Raw genomic sequence first — 15073 nt, 5'->3', positions numbered from 1 at the left:
GACACCTCGGTTTCAGAAATCCTACAATACCACGGTGTGACTATCGTTTGACAAAATACTCTTATCATGAAACAGACCAGAGGGACACACAGTCACAGAGGGAAAGCGATACTTGTCGGTATAGTAGAACAGTAAGCGTGAAAAGGAAAGATAAAAACATTCACACATAAACACGGACGAGTACTATACAAAAATTGAACAGCATCTGTTAAAAATTTAAAATTATTCCTGGAACCAAAAAGTATCATCCTTTCGAACTTACACGGATATACGTCTCATGATGAAATTTAGCTTAACAACTTGTTAAAAATCATTTCAGTTTCTGACATTTAAATTAGTACTGAATATTATATGATATAAGCTCTCTTCGCGAATGGGGCCGTGAAACCAGAAAGGTTGGAAACCACTGCGTTAGGTCATACTGCATCTCTGGTCAAAATTTCAAAATCTTCGTACATTTTGAGTGAAGTCCATTTGGAGGTCGTGAGTTCAACAAGCGATAAAGAAACGACTGTGATTGTCATTGTAACGCACGATTTTAAACCACCATTTCATGAAATAACTTCCGAAAGGTTCTATACTTTCCAAGTACCATATTTCATGATGATCAATTGGTGGAAAGATTTATTTGAAATTTTCACAGTGCACAGTAGTCTAAACTTGAGTAGACACCTCGGTTTCAGAAATCCTTATTTTGGGTATTCAGCCAATTCATGCTGTATTACAGAAACAAGAATTCACCATCTTGGAGTTCTGAATGGCATCCGAGGTCGATTTCCGGCCTCTAGGTATCCTTCCGGTTCCGAAAATTCCCGTACTGGGCTTGTTTTCATCTCTAATTATTCGGAACCAGCATTCAAAACGTCTCTACATTTTACAATAAATAAAATGTTACCATCATGAAATCACAGTTTTTTGCTTTTTGTTGGAAGCGTAAGTAATTTTTTATTGCTACAAGAAAAAGGAGATCCGCTAAAAAACGGACGAAGGTATGAGCATTTTTTGTACAAATTCCGTGACCTGAAGTGTCACTATCTGTAATGGTCATAAGGAGAACATTTACTAATAGGAATAGAGTAGTAAACAGCAATAGAATACGGGCAAAATAAACTGGCAACATTGCACGAACTTGCAGCATTATACGGTCAGCTGAAACTTTGGCCGTATGCTGACTACGAAAAGGAATCGTACGCGGCTGTGTCCCCATGTTAGGAGCGGCGCACAATAGTGTCTGACTCAGATCCAGCCCCCGATCCATGAAATGCTGTATCTTCAACTGTACCGCAACCTCTCCTGAGAGCAAGCGCACCGGTGGGTTGCCATGTGAGTTGCTACTCTTACAACGCTGGCCGTTACTATTTTGGATAGCAACCGATTTTCGCACCGGTCGTTGCTATTGCGGATTACAAATTCCACTATTTCTTTTTCACATCGGTTGTTGCCAATTTTTGAAGACCGTCACTAGCTGGCGTTGGCAAAATGTTTGTGTCGTATTACCCTGAAATTCTGCGGATCTTGTAATAACAAACTTAAATGTCCGTCAATCGTTTCCGGAATTTCCTTCCATTTAACACGATTTTGTTCTGAGTTTGTTTTCGTTTTCTCAAATTGTCGATAACACAACTCTGTTGCAGTTTTTTTTCGTTTGCGCTGCATCGTTTTTTTATCCTTATATGTTTTATTAAAATAATTCCGTAAGACCATGGCACGTCCAGCAACGTTGCCTCCAATGACTATTCTACTCAAAGCTGGCGAACTGTTATTATAGTTGTATTTTGTGCTGTCTCGATACCTATAGTTTGCTATTGATATTTGCAAATTTTCAGCAAAAAAAAAAAATAAATAAATGCAGAACGCAAAAACTGTTCTTGAGTATTTGGTTGATTCTAGTGACGAAGAAAATGATTTCGCGGAACAAATATTTTTATACGTGAATATGAAAAGATTTGGGGATGCTCTGAGCCTGAAAAAATGGCCAAATATTGACCGCCATGCCGAGAAAGGTGCCATCCAGCGTTTTAACAATGTTTTTTATCTTCATTTCCGACTCCGCTTTCGATTGCGTCGTAGGTTGTTCTTGAAAATTGAATCAGTGGTGGAGGAGAAAAATGGACGCAACGGGAAAATTGGGACTAACATGCCTTCAAAAGTGTCAGCAGCAATAGTCGGTAATCCTTTCGAGCAGTTTCGCTCAAATCTTCCAGGTTTATTTAAATGTTGCCCAGGGTTGGCCAATCTTGTAAGGACTTGACCTTTCTTCGTGTAGGTTAGAGTGCCAACCAAAATGGTGATCTCGACTTTAAAAAAAAAAAAAACCGACCAACTATGTTCGCATTCGAAACACTCTTATTTTCGTAATATTATTACGAACATTTACTGTCGAGCACAAAACAAAACACAACTTGACATTTCATCAAATATAGCAACGGTTCGGCTCGCTATCGCGTTGCCAAATTTATTAACTCGCTGCTACCCGAGGTGAGGATTGTTATTTTTCAAACCAAGATATCAACGCCCGGTGTGGTTGCCGCGTTATGGTGGGAGTTGCCAAACTAGGTTAAGAAACTTCAATTTAGCCACTGGTGGACTTGCTCTAAGCATGAGTAACGAAATTAGAAATATGGAATGGATCAATCGGCAAAGGCCTAGACCACGAACACGGAGGCAGAAAACGGTAAACGATTGCAAATTTGGTACTTAGAACGTCCGATCTCTCAATGAACCGGCGAGCTCGAGCTGGCTTGCTCGAGAAGTACAGAGGCGATTCGATGACCAGATTCCGGAGAAACGGAATTCCGTGCAATAGTTGCAGTAGTGGCGGCAAAGCAACAAGAGTCATCCGGTGAAGGTCCGTGGATGACCGTGTATGCGTGTTGAGGATCAACTCCCACGCAACGACAAACAATAAATCCGATGAGGTTAAAGGCGAGTTCTATGAAAAGGCATGACCTTCATTCGTCAAGCAATAAAAATGGCCTAAGGTTGATAAACTTTGCCGCGGCCAGAGAAATGGTCTGGGGGCATCTAAATGGAGAAGTCTGCTCCCAGATCGATTGCGTACTTTTCGGATGTTACTGATGTTGGGTTTTTTTCGAGGACCAAACCTCGACTCTGATCATTATCTGGTCGTTCGTTAGATCTACGCACAGTTGTCAAACGTGCCGAAAACTTGCACAGAAAGGACGATGCGTTCCAACATACAGCGTTTGAAAACTGATAGCGTATAAGAAGAATACACCAGAGAGCTGAATCAACGGATCGCAGAACAGCAGGAGAAACGAGTGGAAGACATAAATGGGCTGTGGAGTACAATTAACGGTGCCATTGACACGACTGCGAGAGAGCTGGTGGGTAAGACGCGTGGAAAGAGCTAGTTTGATGCTGAGTTCCTGAGAGTCATGGACGAGACGAACCGTGCCAGAAGCCGCATGCTCACTGCGACTACGCGTCAGAACAAAGAGAGATACATGGAGACATGAGCTGCCGAAAACAGAGTTTACCGTTCGGAAGAAGGGCGAGCACGTGGAGCAGGTGCTCTTTAGCGCAGAATACAATTGAGCTAGTTACGACGAACGGAGCTTCTATAGAAATCAACAGAGTCAGAAGCGGGAACTTTCAGGCGCTATTGAATGGTAAGGAGAAAGATGAGCCAAACAGTAACAGGATGAGGATTATGAGCGATGAGAATTATGAGCCGTGGAGCCACTTACACAGGAGAAGGTTAAAAGTTCCCGGCCGAACTTCTAAAAGTGAGCAGCGAGCGGCTGCATGCGATACACCAAACCATTCTGGGGATCTGGCTGGATGAACAAATGTCGAACGCCTGGTTAGAGGACCTCATATGTCAATCTGAAAGAAGGGCCATCGAGTGGATTGTTGCAACTATCGAGGTATTACGTTGCTCAACTCCGCACGCAAAGTACTCTCTCGTATCATGTTCTTCAGGTTGAAGCCGTGAAAGAAATCCTTCGTCAGTGAATACTAGGCTGGTTTTCGGGGCATTCCACGACCGATTTATTGTTCACCCTGCGATCCTAGATAAGTTCCGGGAGTATAACCAGTATTAGTCACCATCTGTTTGCAAATGTATAGGGTACATACGACTCAGTGAAAAGAAACGAGCTGTGGCAGACCAATGAGCATAACAGAGAGGTGAGGAGGAAAGCGCATTTTGCTAGTATTAGTAAATGCTTTAAATGTAAACAACTAGATGAATTCAATGGTAAGCCCAAATAGCTACGTCACTATTTGGTATCAACTCTGGGCAGAGGGGAGCGAGCAGAGGGGCGCGTGCAAGTGTTAGTAAGTTTCCTTCTCACCTCTCTTTTATATTCATTGGTGGCAGACTATGCTGGAACACTGTATCCCGACGAAACTAATTAAGCTGAGTCGCCCGACGCTGGACGGATCGAAATCTTGCGTGCGATCTGAGGTGATTAATGAGTTCGTTCATTTTGGTACGCTTGAGACATGTAACAACGACATGAGCCGCGAAGAGAAACGACTAGTTGCAGCTGCGAACAGGTCCTTATATGGACTACGTAACCAGTTAAGGTCCCGTAGTTTTTAAATCCGCACTAAACTAGCGCTGTATAGAACGCTGATCCTCTCGTTGGCCCTTTATGCACATAAAGCCTGAACACTGAAAGAAGTAGGTCAACGATTGCTCGAAATTCTAGAGCTAAAAGTCCTGCTATCAATCTAGGCGGTAAATTGGAAGACCAAAACCATCTTCAGCAGAGAACTAGGAAGAGGCTATCGACTTTGTGGTAGGCCTCGTGCTCGGTGGATGTGCGCGGTGGAAGAAGATGCATGATCTACTCGTGTACGAGGTGACTGAAGAACGACCGGCCGAGACAGATGAAACTGGACATCTCTAATTCATTCGGCCTTAGACTGGTAAACGGTCCGTATAATTTCGATAATTTAAAAAAAATCAAACGGTCATTTTGTATTGAGAAACTGCTAATGATTACCTCGTTAAATGTATCCGTTCAAGCTGAGAAAATCAGAAAATGAGTACTAAATTAATGAGTACTAAATTATAAAATATTGTTAAAATTTGACATTATTTCAAAACATTTTATAGAATGTACTGAATGAAGAAATGTGCAACAAATTTTTATTCCAAAGTCAAGTTTCAATGATTTTTTTCCTTAAAATTTTTTGAGAATAATCAAATTCCAGTGATGCGATAGGATTCTAATAGTAATTTCAAATCACAGTGTTTTTGAAACTAATTTTCTCCATGCATCCATTTTTGAGATATTTTGATAAAAAGTTTAAAAAAAATTCATTTTTCTATGAAAATTCGCTTTTCTGGAGGGTTATTGGTGTTTTTCAAGCAACAAATATACGATTGATATAAAACATTTCATCTTTCGACATCGAAGATATTGGATGAAGAACTCAGAAGCTATTTCCGTCCTTTGGATTATTTAACCCTAGAAATAAATCTGCGTGAATGTGAACATAACCCAAACTTCTGAATTATTCATCTAATCTCTTTGATGTAAAGAATATATAGTTTAGTCCCGGAAGGAGAATTTTTATAAGTGTGTAAATCATGTCCGGATGAGCTGAAATTTCGGACAACTCATTTTTTACGTCAAAATTTATCCTATTATTGCGACTTCATCATAGGTGTGTCATTCGTTACTTGAAAACCTTAACATATGAACTTCAAGCTTTTATTACTTATCATCTACATGCATGACTTTTTTTCACAACATTTACAATACAACAACATTTACAATGCACAATACAAAAAGAATGTTTAACGGCGCCAGTTAATTCTAGTGTCTTAATTTTTAAGGTATCTTCAAAATTAAGGCACTAGACTTTTTTTCTTTGCTGCCGATTACGAGCTAAATTTAATTCTAAAATTAAAACTATCATGTTTTTTTTAATTGCTGGTTCTTTGTTCACTGGGTATCTTAATGTTCCACTGAGCCAGAAAATCTTGTAGAAGGCTTGTATTTCTCGGGTACATTCATGATTGACACAAACTGTATTGCATAATAAAGACCAATCTGTTCACTAATCATAAAGAATAGTTTTGTCGTGAAAATTTTTCATGTATAATTGTTAAACTTAAATCAAATTTTGAATGTCAGGTGATGCCATATTGCATAATCCGCCGGAAATAAGTTAATCAATGTTTATTAACAATATGAAGACTGTTCGCTCCACGGATCTATAGTAAAAAGACGCTCTAATCTGGTTTAACTACTAGGACAAAAAGTATTTACTATCGAGAAGTGAAAGAGGGAAAATACTAAAAGGAATAATTTTGTACACTTATATTTGTGCAGTTTCCGATCATCCCTGTTTCTGCTGCTTTCATGATAAATGCGATCGTGTCCCGATTACCCTAAAACAAAACTGTTTTCCAACCCAACCCTACTGAAATCCTTTATCGGCTGTTCCTTTTTCAAGCGTGAACAAACTTCAGCATATGCATTTATACGGTTGCGGTGCGGCTTAGATTCCGCATTCCAGCAGCCGGAAAACTACTACAATCCACTGCGTTTGTTTCCCAGTTAGCTGTCATTTTCCTCCCCTGCACACTACATGTTGCTTTCTAATGCACAAACTTCTGTGCAAGCTAGCGCATTCGGTATCTTTCCCCGCACCGGAAAGACGCGGTTACACAATCCTCCCGATGCTCTGTGTGAACTGGTCCGGATCGAAGAACAAATGTTATCCTTTACGCGCTGCTGTTCGGAGGTGATGTTGCATCGAATTGTGCTCTTCCGAAACTTCTAAATTGCACTCGGTGCCGGTTGAGTGCCGCACAGCAACCGAAACTATGGTTTTGCTGTCTTCAGCAGGATGCCGGATATAACACATACATATTATCGCAAACCTTACGAAGTACGCTTCACTGAACTGATCAATTATTCGGCGGAGTCTATGGTTCCCATGCAGGCAGCAGCAACAGCAGTTCCAGAGCAGGCCTTTCAAAGCCGGGGGGGGGGGGGGGGGGGGGGAACATTGCCTGTCTGTCTGCCTACTGGTAGCTGTGTGCGAGTGGCTTTGCGGCAGCAATGAGTACTAATTTAGTTTTTGGGGATGAAGTTTACGCTAAATCAATTATCCGGAAGTTTGCGGTTTACAGCGGGAATGTGCATTCGAATCGGGTTTCCATGGAGCGCAGCAGTGTGTATAGGTATGTAATTGAAAAACTTTGGCAATTGATACTCGGAGGGGGGGAGAGAAGCGGTGGAAATTGCCAACTATATGTGTAACGCGGTGAAACGGTATTGTGTGGATTTGACAATGCGTAAATAAATTGACGGTTCGAAATCAATTCAAGTGCAGTGAAATGATCGGTGCCAAACGCACAACCGCAGTTCAAATGCTGGGCACCCAGTGAAGCCGGCAATAGTTATGAATGGAATTAATATTATATCATATTGATTTGTCTGAAATTGTGGTATTATTCCATAGTTGGAGTAATGTTTATAGCCATATTTTGAATTGATTTGAATGCAATGTGATTTTGTTTGAAACGATTATATTTATTGGTATTATTGAGGTTGAGTTTTTCAATCCCATTCGAATGAATTATAACTAATGAAATCTAAGCCTCATATTATTGACTGTTAAAAAATTTCAGCGAGACTTTTATATTTGCATCTTTTCACTTATCTTTTTCATTTGTACGATTTTATTTGCAGGCAGCGGATTACTCCACCTACCACAACACGATGGGCCGGCGGTCGACGCTGATGGGTGGTGGCGCCCCCTACACCCACATGAACAAGTACTCCTACCCGACGGATATGAGCCTGAGCAGCCATTACGGGTACACTTCATGGGGTTTATGGCGCGACAATCGGAATCTGTCTTCGTCGATGTACGGCAAAAAGCAGAAGAACTTCAGATCGGTTTCCGTTCTGCTGCTGTCGGCTGCCTTCATAGTGGTCCTTGCCATACTGTGCGTGGTCGGGCTGGCTTTCTATCTGAGCGCATTCAAGTCGGACCTCAGCGAATGTGAGTATCATTTTACGGTCATATTTGTTCCCTTTTTCCCCCGTTCCGCATGGGTACAGTAACGTGACAAGGTTTTCTACTTGTCAGAGGAAATTGATATTGTTAGAGCGCTTCAGGGTTCTTCGGGTTGATTTATAGACATAGAAATATTTCACGCTGTTGGAAATCAAACTCATTTCCAATTAGTGAGCAAAATATATCAAATATATTTTGGGAATAGTAACTCAAATTCGTATTTTTATTGGGAATTTTGAAGGCTGACTCTCCGTGTTTCACAGCGCAAACTGCAACATGTTGCCATACTGAAAAATTGCTACTGTCACACGAACCTTCAGAAAGTTATTAAACCACAGACCATTTTGTCTTCTTTTGGCAAACGAACGAAATCCTTACCGGGCATGACAGGCAGGAAGCAAAAAAAAATGCTCGTGTGCTTTCATAAATAACAGTCCGCTTTTGTGAGTTTTATTGGTGTGACAAATGATTTATCTTACGTGCTTGGCTTGGGACTAAAAATATGCTTTACCGTCTCGTTGCACTGCAAGATCCTGCCGCTTCGCGCTTACATCAGCAGCAGAGGCAGCAGCAGCAGCAGTTGTGGTTAGTTATTGGCTGCCATTGACACCGGGACGTGAACATCATGGGGCCATAAAACTTCAGTTTTCCTTTGATGGAGCAATGAAACGATACTTACTGCCAGCCAGCAGACGATTTGCCGACATAACATCGTATGGCTTGTCACAGCATGCACATTCCGGCCAAATGAACCATGAACCTGGAACATTCTATGGCAGCGGCGGTGAAAGTAATGGCTTGATGGATGTACTTTGGCAGCGAACGGTTGATTGTATTTCAACTTTCTTCTTCGTGGCCAAGAGCCATTTGAAGATGCTACATGCTAAAGCCAGAATGGTACAACTGTTTTTTTTCTAAAGGGCAAGGCTAAAAGTGAACGTCAACTTTAATCCTGTTACAAGATTTATTGCATGCAAATCGATTGTGATATTCATCAGTACATGACCTTTTGGTTATAGATAATGGAATTAAACTTTTATAGTCTTGTGTTGAAAAAATGTTTATTCTATCAATAAAGTTTGTGTAAAATAGAGATCTCTTGACTGGTTACAAGGAAAATAAAAATGAATCAAGTTATTTTTCATTGTCACTTTCTCAAGGGTTTACTGAACTTTAAATTTCTAATTAGTTTCCTGAAATCACTAATAACTTATTGATATTCCGAAAGGATTCATACTCTAAAATAATCCTATACTTTGAAAATCCATGGTCACTTTTCTAAAATAATATAAAATCAATTGTTCACTAAAGTTTTTTTCGATTTTTCTTCTGACAGCACCAACAAGCCTCTGAAAGAGAGTTGAAGAAAGCGAGCTCATGATAGGGTGAATTTTGCTTAACTTGATGAATTTTAACTTGACTATGTCTCTACTATTAGACTTCCTATTAACCCTTCCTTCATGATAAATCCGATGTGCTTTTTTGGCAAAATAAGTCTTTCTTTTAATAAAACTGGCCAGAGAGCTACACAGTTGAAACCGCTCCAGGTAGTTATAATTGGCGATACTTTGCAGGAAAAACGAAGCTTGGTACAATAGAACATGATACGTGAATGGAAGGGTAGAGCATACGCACAAGCACGGATAAATAATAAGCATATCACTGACTCTCAGTAATAGAAGTGCGGAAGACACACAATTAAACAACGCTTTTGATCGCAGTGATAGATCCATAGAGCAATTCCACAAAAACGGGCAACCAATTTACTCGACCATTTTTGATTTGGCTGAAATTGTGCATAGACGTTTCTATAAACCAAACGATGCCGTTTTGTGCTATTGGTTTAATATTTTGGAACACGACTCATTTTTGAGAAGCTGTTGAAAAATACTGTTTTGGGAAGATGTTGATGAATACAAATATTTTCAGGGCCAAAACGGTTTGTTTAATCGGTGTGACTCTAAAAACCTAAATTAATCCACCTAGCGGTCAGACCCAGCCTTTCTCATTCGAACTTATTATTTATGAAAATAGATTTACAAGAACGCTTCAACCCAATAAATGTATATCCACTCTTAAGGTTCTAAAAAATTGATGTTGTAATCTATACATATAAAAATACAGTCCGGTCTGTCTGTCTGTCTGATCCATATAGGCTCGAAAACTACCGAACGGATCGGCGTGAAAATTTGTATGTATGGGTTTTTGGTGCCGATGAAGGTTCCTATGATAGTTTGAGACCCCTCCTTCTTCTGGAAGGGAGGGGTCCCATACAAATGAAACACAAATTTCTGCCTATCTCGAAAACTAATCAACTAAATGGAACCAAATTTGGCAGGTAAATGTTTTTAGTGGTAAAAAATATGTTCATAATGTTTTGACACCCCTCCTTCTTTTGGAAGGGAGGACTGCCATACAAATAAAACACAGATTTCTGCACTTCCTGAGAACTAACCAACTGAATGGAACCAAATTTGGCAGGTGAATATTTTTAGAGGTAACAAATATGTACATGATGGTTTGACACCCCTCCCTTTTCTATGAGGGAGAGGTCTCATACAAATGAAACACAATTTTCGTACAGCTCTAGAACCAATCAAGAAAATACAACCAAATTTGGTATGAGAATGTTTTGAGAGGTATCAAATATGTCCATAATGGTTCGACGCCCCTCCCTCTTCTGGAAGCACATGTTTCTGCACAAATTTCTGCACATCTCGCGAACTAATCAACTAAATGGAACCATATTTGGTGATTGAAAGTTTTCAGTGGTAACCAATATGTTTCATAATTGACCTCAGGCAACATTTAGGATTGTAAGATGGCAACATACGGTTTCTGGAAAACAGCCAAAAATGGCCGATTTCCACCCAATGTAATAATATCCGGATCTAGAATGATATACAGGAGCTCAAATTGACCACAGATACCATTTTGAATTCTAAGATGGCGACTTCCGGTTTCTGAAAAACAGCTGAAAATGACCAAATACCACCCAATATGAGTATCTCCGGAGCCAGAATGTTGCAAGAAGCTAAAAATTGACTTCAGACACCACTATGAATTGTAGGATGGCAACTTCTGGTTTCTGGAAAACAGCCAAAAATGGCCGATTTCCGCCTAACATGAGTATCTCCGGAACTAGAATGATACACATCAGCTGAAATCGACCACAGAACCCATTTTGGATTCTAGGTTGGTGACTTCCGGTTCCTGGGAAACAGCCGAAAATGATCGAATGACACCCAATATGGGTGTTCCTTCAATCAGAATGACGCTCAGAAGCCAGAAATTATCTTGAATACCATTTTGAAATCCGAGACGGCGACTTCCGGTTTGTGAAAAACATCCTAAAATAACCAATCAGGCACCATTTTGAATTGTTTAATGGCAACTTCTAGGAAACAGTCGAAAATAACCGAATAATACTCAATATGGATATCGAGAAGATGCAAAGAAACCAAACATGACCTTGGACACTATTTTGAATTTAAAGATGACCACTTTTAGTTTCTGGAAAACAACCAAAATAACTAAATACCTGTGTCAGATTGATGCCAGAAAATTTGCTGAAAATGACCGAATACCACCCAGTATGAATATATTCAGAATTAAGGCGATGTACAAAAGCCAAAAGTCGAGGATGTTGTCATTTCGATAAAACCAGTCGTTTCAAACGATTTGTTATTTGACTTTGATCATATCCTATGGCCGATTAGTCGTGCATTTGCAGACTTTAAACACATCGCAAGGAATCAACGAATTTGGAACGTTCAAATAGTACAATACCGCATTTAAATTATATTGAGGTCACAAATATCGATCAAAGCAGGTATCGTTTTAAAAAATCTTTGAATTTCTTTTCTTTCCATAACTTTTGAGCCACATATCAAATTGTTATGAAATTTGTTATTTGTAAGTTTGAGAGATGACTCGTTCGTATGACACTAGTTATGTTCAAATAAGTTGCTTAAGTTTGATTACAATCAAATGAAAAAGGAGCGTATAGGGCAGCCAAACTTTGAAACCACGTGTTCAATCTAAATTTATCAGTTAACGCTTAACTAGTCAGCTCGTCTGATAATAATGTTGATTGTGTAGTTTCTGAGATAATGAAGTTTCGTGATTTTCACATTTCGGTACATTACAGACGAAGTTACAGTTCGATTACATTAAAATTCAATAGAGTGTTATGAGGCAGCTAGTCTTATCAATTGACATTAATTTTGTGGAAATCGGTTCAGCCATCTCTGAGAAAAGTGAGTGAGTCCAAGTTGTCTTCGGAATATGTTCCTTTTCAAGGCTGGATTTTACATTTTTAAACATAACAGTCAAAGTAATAGTCCGATTGCAAACCAAATCATTAGGGTCTTATGGGGAAACTAGACCTTCCACTTGACACTGATTTTATGAAAATCGGTCCAGCCATCTCTGAGAAACATGAGTGAGATCAAACTGTCTTTAGAACACGTTTTTTTCGTAACTTTTGAACCACTAGTTCAATCTTTATAAAATTCAAAAGTTAAGGGTTTTCAAGGTAGCCCGTTCATTTGAAACCAATTTTGTTCAAATCGGTTGTGTGGTTTTAGAGATAATGATGTTTCATGATTTTTACATTTTGATACATAACCTCTAAACTAAAAATCCGATTACAATAAAATTTAATTGGGTCTTATGGGACAACAAGACCTTTTATTTGCAATTAATTTCATGAAAATCGGTCCAGCCATCTCTGATAAAAATCTGCACATACACACACACACATACACACACACATACAGAAAATGCTCAGCTCGTCGAGCTGAGTCGAGTGATATATGCCATTCGGCCCTTTGGAGCACTTTTATATCTTCGGTTTTGCAAGTGATTGCTATACCTTTCTAGGAGAAAGGCAAAAACATTTATACTTTGAAAAAAAAAAGTTAAAAGAAAAATTAAAAGTTAATTATCTAAAAAGCATATTTTTTTAAAATCTATTTTTTTTATAAAAACTACAAAAGATTACCTAAACTATGGAATCAGTCCGATCATAAAGAAATCAGAAAAAAAGTTATGATTTAAAAAAAAATATTCAGATAACTAATTTTCAATTTTTCTCTTAACTTATTTTTAAAAAATAAATATTTTTTTTAAAGTGTATATTTTTTTCGTAAACATAATAATTATCTTTAACTTTGCCGAAGACGTCACACTGATCCAACAAACCGTTTTGGACCCAAACATATTTTTAATCATCAATATCTTCCCAAAATGGCATCTTTTGTCTATAGAAACGTCTACGCAAAGTTTCAGCCAAATCAATACTGACAGTTAAAAAAAAATCAAAACTGGGACATTTTTTGTGGAACTGCCCCATGCGTAGTTCACTTTACTTTCCCTTTCAGATTAGAGACCCATTGCCAAATCTAGCGTACATCTCCACGTTACTCGATCTTAGGCTAGTCTTCTTCATTCGCCCTACATAAGACAATCTCTATATAGAGGATCAAAATTACCAAGAATGCGAATAACATATTCCGGAAGTTTCGAGCACATGATTTTGTAGTTTGTGATCTATATATCCATAAGTCCTGACTTTTTTTTTAAACTCTATTTATTAACTTTGGTATAACAATATAGCATATTAAATTAATACTAAAACTAGAAACTAAAAACATATTTTCCAAAAGTCCGTCTAATAAACTTTCTTTGGTTTCAGCGCTTGCTTCTAAGAATATTTTTAATTAAAAACAATGATGCATTCCTGTTGTGGATTACGTTATACGCTATCGCTTCTGATACTAACCAGAAGGCTGTTTTTTCTTTTGCTTTCGTACAATTCATTATTCTATGCAAGTTTATATCTAAAGTGTTACAAAAATCAAATAGGTTATTCGTTTGTCCTCTTATTCGACTCGACTTAATTTCTCATTGTTAGGAAATATACATTTAGGATTTCATACAGTATTAATTTTGTATCAGAGCTAACGTAATTTGCGCTCATGTTTTCCCAAGTGCTAAGCTATTGCTTGCTTTGTCATTAAATTCCCATAAATCAAAAAGGTTTTATTTAAGTATTGAAAATGTTTTAATTTAATTGCGACATCAATCCACCCACTCGTATGAATTGACAAACTTTGGTTTCTGTGAAACTTTATCAAAAAATGTTCAGGGTTAGGACTATGAAGTGATTTTTTAATAAACAATGCCCTAAGCTTTTCTTCCGCATCTACTAATCCAAGGCCACCTTCCTCTAGAAGCATATATAATTGAGCAGATCGAACTTTGAAAACTTGGGATCCCCAGAAGTAACGCAAAACAAACTTTCTTATTTCTTCTAAATAATGTTTCTCTGGAACAAGAATTTGTCCTATATACCATAACTTGGCTTGAATAAAGGTATTCAATATCCACGTTTTTTGTACGAAATTAAGATTTCTTACACCAGTTGAATTCAGCCTGGCCTTACACGCGCAAACTAAAAAATCATAGTTCTTATCAACTGTCTTTAGCCATGTTTCACAAAACCACATGTCTAATATTTCCAATTGTTTATCCTCTCTTATCATCTGTGGCCCTAGTATACAGTTATTAAACCGTAGATAAACAGACTTGTTCTTGTTAATTACCTGCCCAGTCTCCATATTTTTTAAATATTTAGCAGTATATCATCGAACTCTTCATCTGTTCTGACTATTATCGTTAGATCATCCGCGTAAGCTACTATTTTAACGAATTTATCATATGTCAGTATACCCTTCATTGAGTTATAGATTTGTCTTATCAACGGCTCCAAATAGATAGCAAATAAAATCATTTAAGGGGACACCCTTGCCTAACTGATTTTGAGATTTTCAAACTGTTTGTAAAATGCCCATCAAACAAAATTTTAGCAGAAGCATTTTCATATCAGTTTCGAATGCATCTGATCATTTCTCTTGGAAAATTGTATTTTGCTAAGACTTTCCACAAAGCATCGTGGTCCACGTTTTTTATGAACATATTGGAATATAAAAAGGCCTACCAAAGTAATTGAGGTATTGTTATTTTAGATTAGGCTGAAACTTTGCATAGACCACTC

General features: G+C 38.3%; 1 protein-coding gene across 3 annotated transcripts in view; it reads left to right on the top strand.

Annotated features, from left to right (window-relative positions):
* The window catches only part of LOC129731621 (mucin-2), a 200792-nt gene that overhangs the window by 164104 nt on the left and 21615 nt on the right, over positions 1–15073 (top strand). For all 3 annotated transcript variants that reach the window (XM_055691751.1, XM_055691749.1, XM_055691748.1), the window contains one exon: positions 7683–7998. In XM_055691751.1, coding sequence (XP_055547726.1) covers positions 7683–7998 — 316 coding nt within the window. The remainder of the gene's footprint in view (positions 1–7682; positions 7999–15073) is intronic.

This window comes from Wyeomyia smithii, chromosome 3, assembly GCF_029784165.1.
Source record: "Wyeomyia smithii strain HCP4-BCI-WySm-NY-G18 chromosome 3, ASM2978416v1, whole genome shotgun sequence".
NCBI lineage: Eukaryota > Metazoa > Arthropoda > Insecta > Diptera > Culicidae > Wyeomyia > Wyeomyia smithii.
The sequence above is the reverse complement of the archived record's forward strand: the minus strand, read 5'-3'. Positions and strand labels throughout refer to the sequence as shown.